Source organism: Pecten maximus, chromosome 5, assembly GCF_902652985.1.
Source record: "Pecten maximus chromosome 5, xPecMax1.1, whole genome shotgun sequence".
NCBI lineage: Eukaryota > Metazoa > Mollusca > Bivalvia > Pectinida > Pectinidae > Pecten > Pecten maximus.
The window spans coordinates 15,482,507-15,506,212 of record NC_047019.1 but is presented as its reverse complement, the minus strand read 5'-3'; the positions used below and the strand labels follow the sequence as shown (position 1 = coordinate 15,506,212).

The following is a 23,706-nucleotide window of genomic DNA, read 5'->3' as shown; positions in this document are numbered from 1 at the left end:
TTACACCGATATAAGTGCTGTAAACAGTGTCAAGGCAATAAATACTATTGTCTAGGCCCAACGTGATAATCATACCTCCTACGCAACTAGTACAACTGTTAAATTCTGTTTCATATATAACACTACAACTCAAAATGGAAATGGTCAAATGATAATCATATATAAAAAAATTCATGTTCCAAGTTACCAAAACTTCTTTTTCACATTACAATCATGTTATTTATGTGATAATACCAGGGTATCTCATCACCGCTTGGAATGTTCTGGGTCATAAATACCCGGTATATTGTTGGAGTATTTTTATCTTTCTAAGGAGGATTGGATTTTCCTCTATCTATGAGACTTTCAGCGAAAATGTTTCTAAAAATCCCAAGATCTTGTCCTCAGATTACGCTTGTCATGGAAATGAATAAAACAAAGAATTATTGATTTTATTGTTTTGATTTTTATATATGAAGACGTCCATTATAAAACTTTTTATAACATATTCATCCAAAACATCTCTTTTGGTTTGTGAAAAGGCTGTTAATTGAACTCGTGTGTGGTGCACCAATTCAAGGAAATTTTCCCCTCCTAAATCTTGTGGTTTACCACAACATGGACACCTGCACTTACCTTAAGTAGATACCTAATTAGAGGCCATGACTTCAATAGACTTCCTGCTTTTCCAGTAATAGATGGACTATCAGGTAATGTGTAGTGTTTGAGATATAAAAAGTATCGGACTGTATAAACAGTACCATATCAAAGCTGATAAATGGGTGATTGGATGTTCATTACCTGATGATGATGGTCTAATTACCCGCTCTCCACGTCCCCTGTAGGGAAATCTTAGCTAGGATCAATACCAACTGTTACATACATCTCGACTGTCAGATCAAAACTGATACAGAACGTCAGGTAGAGCAGACAATCAAAATCATTCCAATAATATTATTCTCAGTGTGGTTTAATAATTTATAATGTTTGTATACAGATTACTTTTTTGTCACGGAGTGAATTAATTTAAGAGTAAAGTCAAGCAACTTTGTGTGGCATTCCAGTGGGACAGCACTATAAGAGGTTCTCAGCTAGAGAAGCTCAATCTGTGAACAGCACCTAATCTGCCTCGAACCTTAATTTGCATTTATCTATAATTATTCAGCAATGAAATTTCAGGAAAAAAATTATGAACAAAAGATAAAAGTTGGACCCTATCACCATGATACCCATAAACAACTTTAAATTAAACCATTATACGATCTTGTAGCTTATATCTATAATCAAATACCACTTTTGACATTCTGACATTGTTTTGTAGGTATATATCAGTAACTGGCCAGATTTGACTGCAATCTTTCAGACCGAAGTTTTATGCATACATATCCAACTGTTTTATCAAAGCCTGAGCAAACAGGTCCACTGTTATATTCTTCTATCCTTCCTTTCTAGAGGCTTAATAGACATCCACACAATCAATGACTTTTATTCCTTTCTAAGCACAGGAAGCTATTTTATATGAGATTTTTGTCCCTGGGATGCATGCCATTCAGTGTTGACAGTTTCCAACACCTTCTTCCTGTGGCACTGTGGTATCATAAGGGGATTATCTTTGCCCTGCCCTGGCCAGATCTGGACCAGGTTATGTTTGTATATACAAGTCCAGACGCTTCTCCACCAAAGGAAACCATCATAGGATTGGCTTTTCTTTGTAATTTAACTAATTCGTTTCTTAAAATAGCACACTAGCACATAATCTTGTTTACTTTATATTCTTCTAATGGATATATTAAACTCATCTAAACATGACATAAGAATCCTAATTATAATTTAAGAAAATTACCAAGACAATAAGGTAAAAAAAATCTTTTTTGTTTTACATTAAAAAAATGTGTTTTTGTATTTTTTTTCGTTTTCGCATAATAATGGTAATGTTTATAAATAATTCTAAAAATGCATTATTCTAAATATTACGTACATATATACGCATGTCTACAAAAGTCCAAAATAACTGAACACTACGCAAATCATATATACTAACGAGGAAATGTTCTGAGTAACCATTGGTAATTTGGAAACCTTGAGGCACTGAGGTAATGTAATTGATACTTTACTATGAACAAGCTGAAGCTGATTTGAAGTGTTAATGAAGTATAATTATGGTCACATATAGGATATGGTACCATGATGTTTAGTGAACGGCTTAGGGAAGGGATGACACATTACTTGTACCAGTTCAGAACATTGTCCCAGATCTACAGATATCTGCTCCATTACACCATTAGTTTTTCTACCAAGTTGCTCCCTAAATCACGGACTTAAACCTTTATACATGAAGGTCGATCGATACAAGTTATTTTGAATAGAAACACCAGGTATGTACATTCGAGATTTCTTTCCAATAATAATTTTGTGATGTATTGTATCCTAAGTTGGTCATTTAATTAGCCATCCTTCTCTAATTAAATAGTTCAACGATCACAAGTGCTTTGAAACATACAAGCAAATCTTGTGGTAGATTGGGTGGAGAATGAAAGGGCGGGTGATCATGGAGGGAGGGGGGGGGGGGGGGGGGGGGGGGGGGAGGGGGTTGTGCTAGTTATCAATCAATTTTACATTTTTCCTTAAAAATTCATCTTTGTTCTTGATCCTCTTAAATGAATATCCCTCCCAAAGATTATATTTCATACCCAAAATGTACACGGTACATTTACACACTAAACCCCTTGTATTATTCTCTAGATGACAACTCTGTGATTCACTCAGACTCGACGTAAAACAACTCCATGATTCGCGGAGACTTGATGTAAAACAATCAGCCAACTCTCTCCAGACATGGACACACCTAGGAGGAGGAACGCACCAGGGATCATCACAACGCTAGGCACAGTCCAATTCAGAGCTAATGAAATTTGTAATTTGTCAACATTTCCTTCCTGCCAATGCATAAACTAATAACGAACATGCACAGGAGCGGACTTGGTAACCGATACTCAAGGGGGTCTCCTTCCCAGACCATAACAATACAGAAACAATGTCGCCTTTTTATGGCCTGCCAAAGTACGCAGCTCCAACAAAAATTAATGGAGGTTGTTTTTGTGAGACTGATGACCTTATCCGAAACGCATGGTGAGATTATGTTGTAAAATGTATCATATATGAAGGAAAATGGTTGCCTTGGAAATATACTGTCACCGGGGTGACTATGTTCACGGTGATCTGTACTATATAGTACTATTGTCATGTTTCAAATGGCACCAGATCATAATTTAATGGCCAAGCTTATAGCAGTAAACATCTAAATCATATTACACATTACATACACTTACCATATGTATATAATGTATGCTGTTATTAAAGACTGATCAACTCTATGATTCATAAACAAGAGGCCCAGGGGCCTTAACGGTCATCTGACTCTAAATTAAAACCCTTATATTATTGTAGTATGCATTCTCTGTAGCAAGTATATAGTGGCACTGTTGGCCATGGTGGCCATCTTGGATATCTGACCGACCCAATAAATAATAACACTTGGTCTGGACCATCTAAGGATCATTTCTGGTAAGTTAGAGCTGAATCCCACCAGTGGAATTTGAGAAGAAGTTTGAAATAGGTGTTGTTCAGGAAAACCATGATTGCGCAATCATGTTACAAAATGGCCGCCATTGCTGCCATGCCAAAGTTTTTACAAGGCCGAAAAAATAGCAACACTTTGTTGGCACTCCTTCCTTAACATCCTCACCAATTTCAAGCTCAATGGCACCAGTGGAACTGGAGAAGAAGTTTAAAATGTGTTTTTTAAGATGGCGGATATGGCGGCCATCTTGCATTTCAGACCAATCTAAAAAATAACAACACTTGGTCGTGATCATCTCAGGAACATTTCAGGCAAGTTTCAGCAAAACAGCACTGGTGGAACTTGAGAAGAAGTTTAAAATGTGTTTTCAAAATGGCGGCTACGGGGGCCATCTGTGATTTCGGACCGACCCGAAAAATAACAACACTTGGTCGGGATCATATCAGGATCATTTCAGGCAAGTTTCAGCTCAATAGCACTGCTGGAACTTGGGAAGAAGTTAAAAATGTGTTTTTCAAGATGGCGCCTATGGCGGCCATCTTGGATTTCGGACCGACCCGAAAAATAACAACACTTGGTCATGATCATATCAGGATCATTTCAGGAAAGTTTCAGCTCAATAGCACTGGTGGAACCTGAGAAGAAGTTTAAAATGTGTTTTCAAAATGGCAGCTATGGCGGCCATCTTGGATTTCGGACCGACCCGAAAAATAACAACACTTGGTCGGGATCATATCAGGATCATTTCCGGCAAGTTTCAGCTCAATAGCACTTGTGGAACTTGAGAAGAAGTTTAAAATATGTTTTTCAAGATGGCGGCTATGGCGGCCATCTTGGATTTTGGACCGACCCGAAAAATAACAACACTTGGTCGGGATCATCTCAGGATCATTTCTGGAAAGTTTCAGCCCAACAGCCCTGGTGGAACTTGAGAAGAAGTTTAAAATAAGTTTTTCAAGATGGCGGCTATGGCGGCCATCTTGGATTTCGGACGGACCCGAAAAATAACAACACTTGGTCGGGATCATATCAGGATCATTTCAGGCAAGTTTCAGCTCAGTAGCACTGGTGGAACTTGAGAAGAAGTTTAAAATGTGTTTTTCAAGATGGCGGCTATGGCGGCCATCTTGGATTTCAGACTGACCCGAAAAATAACAACACTTGGTCAGGACCATCTCAAGATCATTTCTGGCAAGTTTCAGCTCAATAGCACTGGTGGAACATGAGAAGAAGTTTAAAGTGTGTTTTCAAAATGGCAGCTATGGCGGCCATCTTGGATTTCGGACCGACCCGAAAAATAACAACACTTGGTCAGGACCATCTCAGGATCATTTCAGGCAAGTTTCAGCTCAATCCCACTGGTGGAACTTGAGAAGAAGTTTGAAATGTGAAAAGTTTACGCACGACGCACAGCGCACGGCGCACGGCGGACGGCGCACGGCGCACGACGACGGACGAAGCATGATGACTATAGGTCATCCTGACCCTTCGGGTCAGATGACCTAATAAATTTACATAGAATTTAGTTCAAGGAAAGGTCAGGATTTTCATAGTATGTTTATATACCAGGTAAATGAAATTTGACTACCAATAGAACAAATGCTCAACCTTTTGTGGTGTTTCAGCTTATGGTCTGTTTACAACAATAACTTTACAGCTATACGAAAACCTGGGGGCATTATTCTCCCCTACAGTAATATAGTTGGCCTGGAGAACTCCTTCTCATCTGAAAGTCAAATTTCTCCATTGATTGACATAGCCAGTGAGATTTACAACCTCCCATACTAAAAATCGGCTACACTCAAGTCCAGTCTGGATAATTGGTTTTTAATGCCAAACCTAACACCAAGTCATACAGAATTAATTCCAAGTTGAAGTTAATAAGAAATGTCCTGTCATCTACAGGAATTAATCTGGAGTCTCCAGTAGCTATAGTAATTCCTTAAGAATTTTAATTTGATTTTGTGCTTGTGAGGTTTAAATTAAAGATCCCACTGACACACATAAAAATACCTGGGAATTGTCTCCCAACAAATCACCAAGTTGTTAAACCAAATACATGACCTATTTTTCAAAATCTTTAAACTTTGTTACTACATAGGATACTAACAACTGTTCTTAATTCCTTTTTCATTTGAAGAACGTTGATTTAAATTTGAATTTCTGATCTTCATTTTTTAGGTCGAGTGAATCAATTAAATGAAATAACAAGTTGTAAAGTTTACAGTATTACTGAGGTTCCAACACAATGAATGCAGGTCAAACTTCAAAATTTCATTCATCATTAAAAATAAATAATGCTTGTGATATTTGCTCAAAGTTCCTTTAAATGCCTATCAAACGACATAAAAATGAATTATGACAAGTCATTTCCAATTTCTTCATGTCAATATTATCCATTCTAGGACACAAGTTCTGCTGTAAATCTGGTTACAAAGGTCCAACACCTTGTCCTTGTTGTAGGTAGTAATCCAGAGTACAAATATCATGAAGGAAACAAAACAGAGACACTGAGTTACTAGCCTTCGGACAGGAGTACGACAGGGCATCCTGTTAAAGGTATGGCTTAATTTATGTGTGTTTGTTCCATAATTCCAAGACATTATTTCAAGCGAAAAAATGTATTATGTCATTAAACCTTGTTAAGAAATAATTGATATGTTGGGTGTGAAACACAAAGATATCCTTCTTTGGCCTGGTAAGGTAATCATTATATGTACGACCACCCTGGTCTATGTATACAGGCAAATATATTTAAACTTTCTCACCGATATTTTTGAAGGCCATCAAGCTGAAACTTCCATATAAGATATTCTGTCAAAGTTCTACGCTATTGAGCTCTTTCACAATAATGTAACTATCAAGTTTGATTATAAAACATCAAGTAAATATTAAGTTCCCTGGTACTTGGTATTTACCAATTATGTTTTACAATTAAAAGATCTGTTGGTTTGAAATTCGTCACCAATTAAAGAACTCTTGGAGCTTTGTAACAGTTCATGCCCTTGCTTCTCCAACTTTTTAATTTGTAATATTTAAAGATAACAATCTGAATGTAAGATATTTGATTATTAACCCGCTAGTAATTATCAGGGGACCAACCTCAGGAGTAAAAAGATGAATTACAAGTCATAACAATGCCAGATATTTTTCATGGATGTCGTCAATATATCATATATATACGGTATGTATATTGGGAGCATCAAGAAAATTACATTATATTTGTCAATATAACTCAAAGATTTTACCTCAAAGACCTCTGAAATTCCAATTGAAAAGTTACAAAAATCTTATCAGTTCTTGAAAAATCAAATTTAAAGTCACAATAAGAAATTTACAACACAGTACAATGCTGAGAGACGAAGCAAGTACCCTGAACCAACACAGTATATAGGAAATGCTTTAAAGCACAAGTTGTTAGCTATGCAGACCAGCTCAGACATATGATGTTAATTCGCATAACGAAAAGCAGTAATTACACAAAATTCCCATAATCTGATAAAATTAGGCAGATATTTAAACCTGACTGGTGTTTAGTTAACCAATATAAGATAAAAATACAATTCAATATATATGTTAATGGTGCATGCAAGTTTTCTCTTGCTTCGGATAAATTTCAGTAGTATACAGTTGACAACATTACTATACCTGATTACATCACTATCCCAATCAGTCCCTTTAATATGTATAAAAGGAAGGTATTGATTGCTACATACTAAAGGTAGCATGAGCTTGGAGGGAACTCAAAAAAAAGTTGTTGTTTTTTCTCCCTCTATCTACTTTCCAAATGTTTATAACAAATTGAATTTCTTCACCAGCAAATAAACTCACCGAAGTAGCCAAAGTCTCCAAATGGGAATCAATCTCATCAGTACACTAGAAACTTGTACACATCGAGAGTTTTCAAAAGGTCATAGAAACAAAGAGAGAGCAAAGCAGAAAATTGGAATTTAAATTTTCAGTAGTATTATCGTATATTTTGGGGTTTTTTTGTTTCCTTTCTTTTTTTCAAAATGACATTGTAGACATGGTATCGACAGCAGCAGCCTACTGTAGTAGTAGTAGTAGTGTACGTGATCGACTTACAGAATTTGGTATCTACATTGGATCATGATGATACATGTTCATAGAACACGGTGCATGGAAATCAGAAGGAAACAATGGGTCGAATATGAAACCACACAACACCACCTGTCCAGTATTGGTTACCTGTGAGGATCGTGACACAATCACTAATCAATATCACCTATTGGAGTTCATTTGTCGCTGTGTTTCGATTGGTTGAGCTTTGGGACCACACATCAACATCTAACCAAAATTAAAAACCACAACAAAAGACACAACCATGCATTTAGTTTTAAACTCAATAAAATTCAAAATAAAAGTATGTCTGAAGGTTACAAAATGTCCCTGCAGGGTTCCTATAGCGAGAGACTTCGTCAAGTAATATTTTATATCTGGTACACATGTACACCCAACACACACCCACTCACGTCACCCTGCAATTACCGATATCAAATTATATACATGTACTGGCATAATAGCATGATGCAACATTCTACCTGGAATACAGTCATCCCACAAGGATTAGGTTGTATATTTACATACATTTTCACACTTTATGTATTTTAGCTTTGATTGTAGTTTAAATTTTATCTACACCTTCCTAATAGATATAACAGCTAGAGCATTGATATCAAAAATTTCCTGAAACCTTAATAGCTAACATCTCAGAGTATGTGTACAGGTATGGTATACACTTTCAGAAACTTTCTTTAAGTGACTCATGAGTTATTACCTGAAGCATATAAGCATGAAGACACTTCACATTTGATACAATCTAAAAAAAAATGCAAAAAGAGCATAAAGTGAACTTTAAAAAAAAAATTTTTCCCCTAAATTACCATACCAGTAATATTTACCTGACATAGGTGACATTTCGGGCAAAAATGTGCATGACGCTTTGTATAACAGAAAGGAGTTGATGTCTTCATGAGATTAAATGTCAAAATATTTTGTTTTGATATGTGATACTGTGGAATTTGATACATATAAATATACAGCAAAACATATACACTGCCCTGCAATTGATATCGTGTCAAGACAATATCATTGATTATATACTTGTTTACATGCAATTCTGATAATAATATAAGAGAACATATTGATATTGACAACAAAAAAGATTTAGAATTTCAGTTAATCATTATAAAAAACATTTCAAAATAATTCATCTCAATAATTTAGATTAGAAGTTAATTGTTTCTTATCCAGCTTCTTCCTTTTAAATCCTTGTATGATGTGGATTTAGTAGAATATGTCTCCCTAAACATGAAAGAAGTCCTCCCATATACTTCAAACAAACCATGTCTTTAGCAAAATTAAGTCCATCCCTCACCCATTTCCTGTGTCCCATATGGAAATCCTGTGTTCCTTTAATACAAAATTTTGTCCCCTACCAGTCCTATTTCTCTCACATCAATTCTGTGTTTCTTACATTATTGTGTTCCTCACAAAAATCCTGTGTTCCTTTTAGGGAACATTTTATCTCCATATGCAGATCTAGATGTGTCCTAAGCATGCTGGGTATTGCTATAGCAGTACATGTCCCCTAGGTATATATATATACAGGCCCTTGCTAAAAACAGTAAGTGACCTTGACATTGAACCAAAAATCCTGAAACTCAAACCTGATATGTAGCTACTCACACTAAGTTACATACCAAACTTTTGCCAACATACCTTGAAGCATGGCTGAGAATTGTACGGAAAACTGAGTGGACGGACTGAAAGATGGATAGATGGACAGATGGATAGACGGATGGGGAGGAAACCTATAGTCCCCCTGGATTTACTTATAGGAGACTAATAAATCCTCTGTCCATTACAACAATGTGCCCCTCAAACAAACCTGTATCCCATATAAGCAACATTAATATTGCATCCCCCACAAATTCTGTGTCCCTCACACAAATCCTTTGTCCTTTGCAACATTTTGACCCTCACACAGATCCTGTGCATGTCTTTTGCAACATTTCGACCCTCACACAGATCCTGTGTCCTTCGCAACATTTCGACCCTCACACAGATCCTGTGCAGGTTACATTTCGACCCTCACACAGATCCTGTGCAGGTTTCAACACAGATCCTGTGTCCTTTGCAACATTTTGACCCTCACACAGATCCTGTGCAGGTTTGTCACCAATGAATTGCCAGGCTGGTACAATCAGAGACCAACATGAAACAGTCATTGATTATCAATGAAGATAAAGGTTTCTTTCTTATCTGTTAGTTCATGTGCAGAACATAAAACTTGAGTGCATGTGTTACTAAAATCGGTAGGACTTGATCATACTAAGGAAACATATTGCACGAATATGGGTTAGATATTTCACGTGGCTAAGAGTACTGTATGACATATGGCAAAAGAGAACGTAAAATTTTAGACATATTTATAGTATAATATTATCAAAATTAAAATGATGTTATCACTCTGAATGATTCCACTGACATTACTTGATATAGCTATATGAAATTAACAGACACATGTCAATCGATATATCACAGAACGAAAAGTAAAAATCAGATCATCCCATATGGTATGTTAATGAATGATACCTTATCGATAGATTTCAATAAACATTTTTTACTGAGGAGTTTTTCATGTAGTAGCCTACATGTAGTGTTAATATATGTTAATATGTGCAGGGGGGTTAATGAGGTCACAGGAAAATCAACGAAGGTGTCAAACCACACACATGGTATTAAGCCTTCCCCATGGATTTCTCTAGAAATGAAGGTTTGATTCGTGGAAATGACATCACCATTTTAGACAGATCTTCCTATGACAAAGTGACACAAAATTCATATTAAAACATAAATAGGATTTGAACAAACAAAAAACAGATTCAATGTAACATTAGCCTTACCACAAGCATTAAGTCCAATCTCTGAAAGCAAATGGATTCAAAAGTAAGATATCTTATACGTTCAAAATACATGCAACTTACTGATCTGTGAATAAGTAATTCTTATATATAATGTGACGACAAAATTAAGAAAATACTATTCAGATTTCAAGGAAGGTTGAATTATTTCAGCTGCCTTTGTTATATAAGCATCAACCAATTAGCCATGGATGTGTTTTCAATGCATTTCATAATTATATGATTAATTCAAGAATACTAATGGTAGTTAAAAAAGGCTGTTGACATTGAAGTGGTATTATAAAAGAAAGATTTATAAACTGTACAGTAAATGTTAGTAAATAATTTATCAAAATTAGTCATATGTTCATATGGCTGATTTTATACACAGTAAATAAAATCTTTCAGAATAATCATTAGTTACAACTAGAAAATCAGGTCTAATAACTTAAATTGGATTGACATTTAGTCTTTATTTTTTTACAAATATCTGCCTTAAATTTATATGTTGGAAATGAGGGAACGGGCGACTTAAATATCTATATTCAATCTGTGACATATATATCACTGATTTCACGATGAATATTTGACATCACCTGCCACAATGCTAAGTGTTTAAGCACAATTAATTAATTGACTGCCACCACACTGCCCTATAGGTAACCTACCTGTGTCAGGTGGACTGAGGGCTATAGGGCATTGTTTTCACCTGTACCAGACCCGATCTATTAAGCTAATTATCTGGGTGGCCATCTCGTCACCACAGGCCATCTACAGTGTTAGACCTGTATCATGTGCCACTTGCAGGTATCACACGGACTGATAACAAAATGCAGCTTTGTGGAAGGATATGAAATGTTACCTATAATGATGTCAAACATGTAGGAAAATGAAACCCAATTAAACCAGAAATACTACAATTTAATTTGGAAGTGGGTCTACGGGGAGTCATTGGACAGTTTCCTGTTACTTACTCTCTTAGTGGGTGGTACTTATCACTAACATTAAAAGTGTCAGGTGTCATAGCATTACAAGTAAAATTGAAATGCACTTGTTTCAAGGTTTCAAATTTGTATTTAAATATCGTATACTGCAATGATGCATGATAAGAAGTGATCCCACTAATGGAAAGTCCCGAATGTTTTTCCGACATAGAACAATGCCAAAAAATTCTATCGTTGTTCCACTTTTATTTCCAATCGATAATTCAAGGCTACGTTTTATATCCTGTGAACAAGAGTAAACTTCATCGAACAAGAGTACTAGAAGTTAACAGTTCTTGTGTATTATTTACAGGTGCAGTGTTTCATATGACATTTAATGAGTTGTATATAATAATGGGTTGGTTGCATTTGGTGTTTCAAATTTTTTACTAATATAGACATCTATTGAGTTTGCAGTGGGCGCATGGTTGGTGTTTCATATTGGTAAATTTTTAGCAATATAGACATTAAATGAATTTGTAGTGGGTGGCTGGTGTTTTGAATTAATACTGGTAATTTTTGCTAATAGACATCAATGAGTCTGTAGTGGGTGGTTGCACTACCATCACGACAATTTGAACCAAGAAGCAAGCTGCTGACAAATACATGTATATAATCAATAGAAACAAGAGCTTCTATATTGTCTCATTTTATCAAATATCTGTTATAAAACATCCATATCATATGGCTATAACTCAATTAGGTTTTAACACATTATAAAAGACACATCTGTAAGATATCATTTAATGGTACAACAGAGGGTTATTTTATATTTGTGTAATTAGATTTCGGGTGAAAATTGGATTGCATTTGATACATTACAATTTAATTGGCATTGCCAGAACAATGACATCATACATCGTAAGGTCCTTTCGGTTACTCTTTACAGCAATTTGAATTACTGAACTGCATGCTTTTCTTTTTTAAGGACATCATGTTATTTAGCAAGATAGAGCTTCCAGTGGGCGTTGACATGGTAATTATGGGAAAAGATATGTTTAATCTAAAACTGGAGGACATATAATATCAATTAGCCTACCATACATACAACAATTAATTAAAGGACAAAGAGAGATTTTTAACTATATTTGAATGAACTTCTCATACAAGGCCAAAATATAACATGCTTCTAAATTTTTGATACTTAATTAAAACCCTACTTTTTCTCTGCCTGCCCAGGCCTGGAGCCATTGGTCTTAAAAAGCTACAATATATGAGACATTTATTTGCTAGTCCTTACCTCGACAGTGTATACCATAATTTATTTTATTTTACAGCGGCTTGGGGAGGTCACTTCCCCCTGTTATCACCATGATGTTTTACAGGTATCATGATAATTGTAGCAGACAGGTGATAGATGGTGGTGCTTGGGGGGTATTATACTCAGGATTCAACAGGACAAACTAGGACTATAATAAATTGTTGGTGACTGGTGATTGTCGGTCAAATGCTGGTTTTAGCCTACAGGAATGAAAAAAAAGTGATATACTGTATCTAAAATGAGGATGAATCATATGTTGTGGTTTATATCTATAATGGTGTCAAGACTAGAGGAACTGCATCATGACTATTTCCAGTATAAATGTAAGATTGGTCGTTTGGTTATCTATTACAAGGGGCACCTGCTAGCTGCACCAACTATTACCTAATTATACCAGAGCATAATTAGCTGACCTGAGTCTATAGTATAATTGAGGGCACCTGCATCAATTACTCTAAGTCCCTTTATTGGTGTCAGGAGACAGGCCTGGCCACACCGACACCTGCTATATTTGTCCTTAAGCACAGAGAAGAACCAAGTAATCCCTTTCTTTCTCCAAGTTTCTCCAAGCATTCCACTTATTATAGCATAATACAATTATTATACAGCTAATATGTAGAATGATCCACCTGGATACAAAAGATAATGGTAAGTCCCTGTGGTACCCTGTAGACATTCCTTTGTGTACTGTGTAAGCATATCAATATTGATACATTTTCTTCTGAGCCATCAGACATCTTCATCAATAACTGCCAGCAGCCATGAATCATAAACCTTCTAAAGGTATGTATGCCTGGGCTATATTGATGAAGCATCATCAGCGCTAAGTCTCTGAGGGACGAAGCAAAGTGTTACAGATCCCTATTCGTCAGCATAGACTTTAGCACTATCTAATGGATAACTGATAAATTGGAAAATCAACCCTGGGAGACCAAAAACATCCAGGAATTGTATACAGCATTACAAAACAATGCCCAATTTTTGCCATAAATGTCAAACTTTTAATTATTTATAGCCAAAAACATATGGTAGCTGGGCCTTCTTAATGCTTTTTATATGGTTTCATAACAATGCAATCAAATTTAAACTCATTTCTACTTTACAATGTGTAATGCTACATAATTTCATAATTCTGAAATGGTATGATTTCGTACACTTTCCAGTTAAATGTAAAACTGGATCCATTACTTGTATTTGCAGTCTCATGGTGCACCAACCTAGCCCATGGCCATCAGTGAACTATCTGTGGCTGCAAATAATTCTGCTCGGAGCTAATAGTATTTGTAATCAATTTAGAGATTTTGTAAATTTATCATGGCTAAATTAACACAACTGACCAGAAGACATAAAATGTCATACTGCTATCAATTTCCAATGGACCGAGTGACATTTATAATTGATTACCAAGCTATATACTATTGACTGGCATTGTCTTCTTCAGTGAAGGTGCCATTCAATTATTGATATTTTCTTTATACATATCATTTATAGTAGTATGGTGAATACAGTTGTGTTACATTTTAGAATCATATGTTAGGACTATAGACAAATTTAACTTTTTCAAGGAATTTAAAAAACAAACAAACACTGCCTTATTTAGATCTGCAAATAAGCCCAGCCAACAAATAAGTGTCCTTAATTTTTTGCAGAATTTTCAATTTTGAAATAGGTTCACAAATAAACCCTAGCTGAATTTTGATACTAAGCTTTCACAATAGGGGAGGGGCTTATTTGAGGGCGAGTAGAGTACTAAACTTTTACATTAGGGGATCCTCGAGAGGGCTTATTTGAGGATAAATTTACTTAACTTTTACACTAGGGGATGGAATTGGGGCCTATTTGAGAATAAGTACTTTATCAGCTTTTCATTTATCTTATATTACCAACATCAGTAGTATTCAAATACAATACCTGTTTTTATCCAGGATTATTTATGAAAAGGTCTTCTACCAAAATGGATCATTTAAAATTTTTACTGTCATAAATGTCATCTTTTTAAGATTTTTTTTTTGAGAAACTGTAATTCTTGTTGAATTTTTCCATAAAGTATCTGACTTTAGGTGTACCACAACTCAAAGGAAAATGACATTTACATACATAAGGTTAACCACATTTCAGTTTATTTTTTATCAGATAATACCTTACCTTGTCCCCACTTACTGATCATAACACATCCTGGTTTATTCACTTTATTAAAGTGTGAACCTCTAAAGTGATTCATGATCACCTTAAAATATTGAATCGATCTTCTGAATAAAAACCACAGATGTATATAATATTTGGTAAGGTAGGTGTTAAAAGATGTTCATATCTACGAAGTATTTTTATGTGGGTGGTGAGACATATTTGATCAATGGCCATGAGATTCCTTGTATTAACATAATGATAAGATTAAACATGTAAACGTGTTGTGTTATATCCTACGCATTTGTGTATATTCTACGCATTTATGAAGAGGACACCACCGATATATCATCAATAGGGTGTGGGTGTCACATTACACCCCTTAAACACTGAAAGATATTGATTTTGTTTTTTTTTTGTGAAGGAATGTTTGAATGATTGCACAAGCCTTCTGAAACAGAATTCATTATTTTAACGTCTCTTACTACCATTTATATAGGTATCTAAATGATATTCTACTAATTAAAACAGATTGAGTTTGTTTTAAAAAGAAAATAATTGTTTATACTGAATAATAATTTAATCCTACACTTTAATAGTCATTTTTTCATTTCGAATAATATATATATTACTTTTTATTTTATTTTAGATTTCAAATTTCCTTTTAATTGTGATATATATATACGGCTTAGTAAAACTCTACCATGCTTTTGTGTAACAAAGTTGACAAGTGTAGTACATAGTATAAAATTTTGTACAAATTTCCATTAGCCTGTATTTGGTCACCTGATAGAAAGCGCACGTTTCCTTTGTAGTGATAACGAAAGGGAAATTACCACAGGTAACACCCGTGTTTTACATTTCCGCACACCGGTAAAATACACAAACCACTTATACACAGCATTCAAAATACTTACGTATCGTCACATCCTTTGCGTCTAGCTTCGAGACAGTCGCTTCAATATTTGAAAGTTTCTTAGAGATTCTTTCAGATCGATCGAAGACTTTCTGACACTCATCCGAAATATCACAAAACAAATCGTCGGCATGCCTGACCAAACTAGCAAGCTGTAGTAATGCTCCAATCAATGAATTTGAGGCTACCGTCAGGTGAGCGGTACCCTCCTCAGCTTCAGAGACGTCTAGGGGGTGTCCCCCTAAACAAACTGGCTGGACAATTCTCTCAGGAAGTGGCATGGTCACATATATTCCAAAAAATACAAATTCCTACATCTTTACGCATCCAAACACCTGAGTTACACTAACTATACAACACGCCTGCTCGTTCCAACCGCCATATTCAATTGTATTTCGGGGTACTGTTCAGCGCTGTTACTTTGTCCGCCCACCGATAACTTCGAAGTTGAAAGTAGGAATGTTTTGAGTCTTTTATACCATATATCCTGCTAGAACTGATAAATATTAATAAGATGAGTGTTTTAGTTGTTTTTCTGCATAAAATATGAAAAATCAATATTAAGAACACTAGTTTAAATCCGTCTGTACCGCTCGGCGGGGAGTGAGTAAAGAGGGCGGAATGGCAGTGGACAGGTAAATATGAAATGTAACTGTCGCGCTTGAATGTCGAGTACTAACGATGAGTGACACCCAGTGGTACATCATTGTTATCTGTGACGGGCACCTGGCCACTCACAGATATTGCAGAGATGAAAGTAATGCCATTGTAAAAACGGACATTTTATATTAATTACTAAAGTAATATCAGAGACGTACAGTTATATCACATGTGATACATACGTCTCTGGTAATATACATCTACCATAGAAAGTTTTAACTGGACATTATCCTATACCTTTCTTCGATTCATGACAGAGATTTGCTAAAAATATTAATGTCATATATAATTTTCCTGTTTTACAATACATATGTATTTTGGGGGGGGGGGGGGGGGGGGGGGGTCATGTAGGGAGGGTTTCATAGGTAAAACAGAGACTTGGTAAAACTAGGAACGTACCTGGAAAAACACAGACCTATATAAGGGGAAAGATAAAGAATAAGATACTATGAAGTCTTCTCTGTATTAACAACAGATAATTTCGTCATATCATTTTTTTTTACTGTTACACGGACTTGATTAGATTGTAAACAAAGACCATGGCTGTTATCAGGGACGTACATGTATGTCCCTGCTGTTATAGATAAATTTCAGACTTTGAGATAAACTATAATATTCTGACAAAATTTAGTTTAATATGAATGATTTACTTTCGCAACCAGTACCGTTTTGGTTCTACCGTGGACTTAAATGTAGATGTGATAATCTGGTTCAATGCTATTCGGAAACATGACATTCACTGAATTATATAATGAAGCTCTCTCAGAGATCTTTGATATCAAATATGTTTACCCGTGATTCTGAAAAAGCCAAAAGCCAAACTACCGATGTATTAGTGTAATATAAAATTGCGAACCCTTTGGCTTTTTGATGTTTTATCAGAGAATTAAATGATAATCTACTATATATAGGTCTCCGATTTTATTCATAAATTTGAACGAATTTTCTTGAATGATAACCATATCTATATCATAGAGTTAACCTATGTTATCACGGGTCACGATCGAGGTCAGTGATGAACACACAACAGTATATGTTTCGCATCACAGAATGTCTCGGTCTGGAGATTTTGTGAATGATATAGTATTTTACGGTGTGTCTTCAATGGAATTCCATACAATGAAGTCAACGTTTTATGTACTGTATGTCATAATTACCTCTTAGTAAGTCGTGGCTTGATATATATATATAGGTACGCATGTACTTATATCACGATTACCTGTTTTCTTTACTTTTGTCATAAAAAAAAATACTAAACTGGCATTTTCTGAAACCCCAGCGGTTTAATGGGTTGTTATCTGATACACTAAATAAACGTTTAATATGAACCTATTGTAATTCTAACGAATCGGTAAATATATGTCGTACAGGAAAACCACATTCTTATCCCGCGTATATGTATTAGGAAAACTCTAGGATCCCTGTAAGGTAAGAGGAGTTACTTCCCCTAGCTTTGAAATTGACGCAATCGGGGTATGTCTCCGATAAAAATACTCACAAACACAAAATAAGCTATATGGGGAAAACATGTATTGAATGTGTAATTGGTTATCTCAAAATGTCAAACAGTCTTTAGGAACACATTCCTATCCTAACATAAACAAACAATCTTTTACCTTCCCTGCCGTTATTGGTATACCTGTTTTAACGCTGTGCTGGAGCATTGTCACCACGCAATTTATAATAACGACGTAATTTGTAATAACGACACAATTTCTAACAACGATGTAATTTACAATAAACTTCAAATTTCATTATAGATCATAAATAATATTTTTTGTTTGCAGAATTAAATTGAAACATGTACAATTGCCGATTTATCCGGTAAAAAAGACTCCTTTTTTATTACAAATTGCGTCGAGTTGCATGGTCACATAAACGCTATTTGTAATAACTCTTCAACTGTCATTATAAGTAATAAATAAGAATTTTGTTAACAAGATTAGGTTGAAAAATGTATAAATGAAACACTAAATTCCATTAAGTGCCAATTTATCCGGTCCGCCAATGGATCCATCTCAATCCATTATTCATATACTGTATAATGCATTTTTATGTGTCACGAAAAGAAACTACATTCTGTACATTAGCGACTGCATGCTACTGTGTAATCCTGCCGATATGTACACTAGGGTTGTTACCGTTAGAACGAACTAAAATTATGTGATAAATCTGTAAGTAAGATTCTCTAAGTATACATCATTTACGTGTATTGTATCAGATTTGTGTTTAATATGAATATATAAGGTGAAAGGGAGCAGACCCCTCCGTACAAATACCAGATCAGACAGGCTCACATTTCTACCTAGAATACTGGACGTACGGTTCTCCGAGGTAAATGACATAATACATGTATATGCAATTAAGAATTGTTATACGGAGAAGGTAAACTAAGAGAATCTAAGCCCTAGTGAGAGAAAGAAATACAGGAAGCAGGAAGAATCCTCAAAATACATTCCTATTACTTAATTAACAAACTAATTCAAAAATAAGAATAAAAACCCAAGATATATCAGTTATCCGCCTACATAAATATCTTGCTAACCAGGAAGTGGGTGCATGTAAATTTCCTCATTAGAAGATATCGCCGTCGTTTAAAGATACAAAAAAAAAATCGTTTCAGGGAAAAACACAAAGTCCAGATGTGTAAATGTTGTTTTGTTTGTTTTTGTTAAACTAAGTGAATTATACTGGCCATATTGCATCTATTCTATTAATACACGTGTAAGATATTAACTTTAGTTGATGTTTTTTTTTTTGCTTTTTTTTTCTTTCGCTAGGTTTTCTCTAATTTTTTAACTATTTTCTTCGATCACCAATATCTTCATGTATAACATTCACTCAAGAGTTTATACCACTAGCTATGTTTACGATATGATTTAACTGAAATCTTTATGACAAACCTTATGGGAAGGTTTTGTCATCAGCAAGACGCACTCCCACCTAAAAGGAAGACTCCTCGGATATATGTCCCCTTTAATGAAAATCTACAAACGTCAGATCGAGATTTCAGAGGCCCGCTATCTGGGCCAAAGAAGTACATTTCAAAACAGCATTGCTATAAATTTCGACCTCGGCGATTAAAACGTTATCTTAGATATGGGATCTGAATTTACAGAAATTCTTCTGTGTATATATTACAGTATCGATTTTGGCCTTTCTCTGATAGAAATCGATAGGGTCGTGGCTGTTACCATGTTCTACCATACGTTAGAAACGTCACGATTTTTTTTATATCTATAGTCCTATTACCGTAATATGTTTATATCAGATCAAGTATATCAATACTGTTTTGTGAAAAAAAAACTATGTATGTAAATACCAAATAGGTGTGCCACTCCGTCTTTTTACCTATTTATATATTTTGATGCAATGTTTCTATCATATAAATGCAAAATTTAACTCTGAAAATGATGGAAGAGAAAGATCATATATCATGGGAGGGGGTGGTTTTGCAAGAAGGGGCAAGGCAAAGATGGGATCATTATGGTTGCTGTCTTTGCTTGAGGTTAAGAATAGTTCTGTACAGGACACTAAATACAATATTGTATTATCTTGTTGACGAAAGAGGAGGAGACGTAAAGTAAGGTTGGTGGTACAGGAGGCGGAGATATGATTACGTAGGTGGTACACGAGGCGGGGATATGATGACGTTGGTGGTACAGGAGACGGGGATGTGATGACGTTGATGGTACAGGAGGCGGGGATATGATGACGTTGGTGGTACAGGAGGCGGGGATATGATGACGTTGGTGGTACATGAGGCGGGGATGTGATGACGTTGATGGTACAGGAGGCGGGGATATGATGACGTTGATGGTACAGGAGACGGGGATATGATGACGTTGGTGGTACAGGAGGCGGGGATATGATGACGTTGATGGTACAGGGGGCGGGGAGATGATGACGTTGGTGGTACAGGAGGCGGGGATATGATGACATTGTTGGTACAGGAGGCGGGGATGTGATGACGTTGGTGGTACAGGAGGCGGGGATGTTTTGACGTTGTTGGTACAGGATGTGGGGATATGATGACTTTGATGGTATAGGAGGCGGGGATATGATGACGTTGGTGGTACAGGAGGCGGGGATATGATGACGTTGGTGGTACATGAGGCGGGGATGTGATGACGTTGATGGTACAGGAGGCGGGGATATGATGACGTTGGTGGTACATGAGGCGGGGATGTGATGACGTTGGTGGTACAGGAGACGGGGATGTAACGTTGGTGGTACAGGAGGCGGGGATATGATGACGTTGGTGGTACAGGAGGCGGGGATATGATGACGTTGTCGGTACAGGAGGCGGGAATATAACGTTGGTGGTACAGGAGGCGGGGATATGATGACGTTGGTGGTACAGGAATACAGGATAAGATGACGTTGATGGTACAAGAGGCGGGGATGTGGTGACGTTGATGGTACAGGAGGCGGGGATATGATGACGTTGGTGGTACAGTAGGCGGGGATGTGATGACGTTGGTGGTACAGGAGACGGGGATGTAACGTTGGTGGTACAGGAGGCGGGGATATGATGACGTTGGTGGTACAGGAGGCGGGGATATGATGACGTTGTCGGTACAGGAGGCGGGAATATAACGTTGGTGGTACAGGAGGCGGGGATATGATGACGTTGGTGGTACAGGAGACGGGGATGTGATGACGTTGATGGTACAGGAGGCGGGGATATGATGACGTTGGTGGTACAGGAGGCGGGGATATGATGACGTTGGTGGTACATGAGGCGGGGATGTGATGACGTTGATGGTACAGGAGGCGGGGATATGATGACGTTGGTGGTACAGGAGGCGGGCATATGATGACGTTGATGGTACAGGAGACGGGGATATGATGACGTTGGTGGTACAGGAGGCGGGGATATGATGACGTTGATGGTACAGGGGGCGGGGAGATGATGACGTTGGTGGTACAGGAGGCGGGGATGTTTTGACGTTGTTGGTACAGGATGTGGGGATATGATGACTTTGATGGTATAGGAGGCGGGGATATGATGACGTTGGTGGTACAGGAGGCGGGGATATGATGACGTTGGTGGTACATGAGGCGGGGATGTGATGACGTTGATGGTACATGAGGCGGGGATATGATGACGTTGGTGGTACATGAGGCGGGGATGTGATGACGTTGGTGGTACAGGAGACGGGGATGTAACGTTGGTGGTACAGGAGGCGGGGATATGATGACGTTGGTGGTACAGGAGGCGGGGATATGATGACGTTGTCGGTACAGGAGGCGGGAATATAACGTTGGTGGTACAGGAGGCGGGGATATGATGACGTTGGTGGTACAGGAATACAGGATAAGATGACGTTGATGGTACAAGAGGCGGGGATGTGGTGACGTTGATGGTACAGGAGGCGGGGATATGATGACGTTGGTGGTACAGTAGGCGGGGATGTGATGACGTTGGTGGTACAGGAGACGGGGATGTAACGTTGGTGGTACAGGAGGCGGGGATATGATGACGTTGGTGGTACAGGAGGCGGGGATATGATGACGTTGTCGGTACAGGAGGCGGGAATATAACGTTGGTGGTACAGGAGGCGGGGATATGATGACGTTGGTGGTACAGGAATACAGGATAAGATGACGTTGATGGTACAAGAGGCGGGGATGTGGTGACGTTGATGGTACAGGAGGCGGGGATATGATGACGTTGGTGGTACAGTAGGCGGGGATGTGATGACGTTGGTGGTACAGGAGGCGGGGATGTGATGACGTTGGTGGTACAGGAGGCGGGGATGTGATGACGTTGATGGTACAGGAGGCGGGGATGTGATGACGTCGGTGGTACAGGAGGCGGGGATATGATGACGTTGGTGGTACAGGAGGCGGGGATATGATGACGTCGGTGGTACAGGAGGCGGGGATATGATGACGTTGGTGGTACAGGAGGCGGGGATATGATGACGTTAATGGTACATGAGGCGGGAATATGATGACGTTGGTGGTACAGGAGGCGGGGATATGATGACGTTGGTGGTACAGGAGTACAGGATAAGATGGCGTTGATGGTACAGGAGGCGGGGATGTGGTGACGTTGATGGTAGAGGAGGCGAGGATATGATGACGTTGGTGGTACAGTAGGCGGGGATGTGATGACGTTGATGGCACAGGAGGCGGGGATGTGATGACGTTGGTGGTACAGGAGACGGGGATGTGATGACGTTGGTGGTACAGGAGGCGGGGATGTGATGACGTTATTGGTACAGGAGGCGGGGATATGATGACGTTGTTGGTACAGGAGGCGGGGATATGATGACGTTGGTGGTACAGGAGACGGGGATGTGATGACGTTATTGGTACAGGAGGCGGGGATGTGATGACGTTGGTGGTACAGGAGGCGGGGATATGATGACGTTGGTGGTACAGGAGGCGGGGATGTGATGACGTTGGTGGTACAGGAGGCGGGGATGTGATGACGTTGGTGGTACAGGAGGCGGGGATGTGATGACGTTGATGGTACAGGAGGCGGGGATGTGATGACGTTATTGGTACAGGAGGCGGGGATATGATGACGTTGGTGGTACAGGAGGCGGGGATGTGATGACGTTGTTGGTACAGGAGACGGGGATATGATGACGTTGTTGGTACAGGAGGCGGGGATGTGATGACGTTGGTGGTACAGGAGTCGGGGATATAAAGACGTTGGTGGTACAGGAGTACAGAATTTGATGACGTTGATGGTACAGGAGGCTGGGATGTGGTGACGTTGATGGTAGAGGAGGCGAGGATATGATGACGTTGGTGGTACAGTAGGCGGGGATGTGATGACGTTGATGGTACAGGAGGCGGGGATGTGATGACGTTGGTGGTACAGGAGACGGGGATGTGATGACGTTGGTGGTACAGGAGGCGGGGATGTGATGACGTTATTGGTACAGGAGGCGGGGATATGATGACGTTGTTGGTACAGGAGGCGGGGATATGATGACGTTGGTGGTACAGGAGGCGGGGATGTGATGACGTTGTTGGTACAGGAGACGGGGATATGATGACGTTGTTGGTACAGGAGGCGGGGATGTGATGACGTTGGTGGTACAGGAGGCGGGGATGTGATGACGTTGGTGGTACAGGAGGCGGGGATATAAAGACGTTGGTGGTACAGGAGTACAGAATATGATGACGTTGATGGTACAGGAGGCGGGGATGTGGTGACGTTGATGGTAGAGGAGGCGAGGATATGATGACGTTGGTGGTACAGTAGGCGGGGATGTGATGACGTTGATGGTACAGGAGGCGGGGATGTGATGACG

General features: G+C 38.1%; 1 protein-coding gene across 2 annotated transcripts in view; it reads right to left on the bottom strand.

The window, feature by feature from the left end:
* LOC117327287 overlaps nt 1-16,174 on the bottom strand; it is a 58,203-nt gene extending 42,029 nt beyond the window's left edge. The window contains exons 1-2 of one of the 2 annotated variants that reach the window (XM_033884210.1): nt 15,771-16,161; nt 10,489-10,509 (exon numbers count right to left, since the gene is read on the bottom strand). In XM_033884210.1, the coding sequence (XP_033740101.1) occupies nt 10,489-10,509; nt 15,771-16,050 (301 nt within the window). In that variant the 5' untranslated portion in view covers nt 16,051-16,161. Of the gene's footprint in view, nt 1-10,488; nt 10,510-15,770 lie in introns of both variants that reach the window. The other variant, XM_033884211.1, reaches the window with a different exon arrangement.
* Between the last annotated feature and the right edge of the window lie 7,532 nt (nt 16,175-23,706).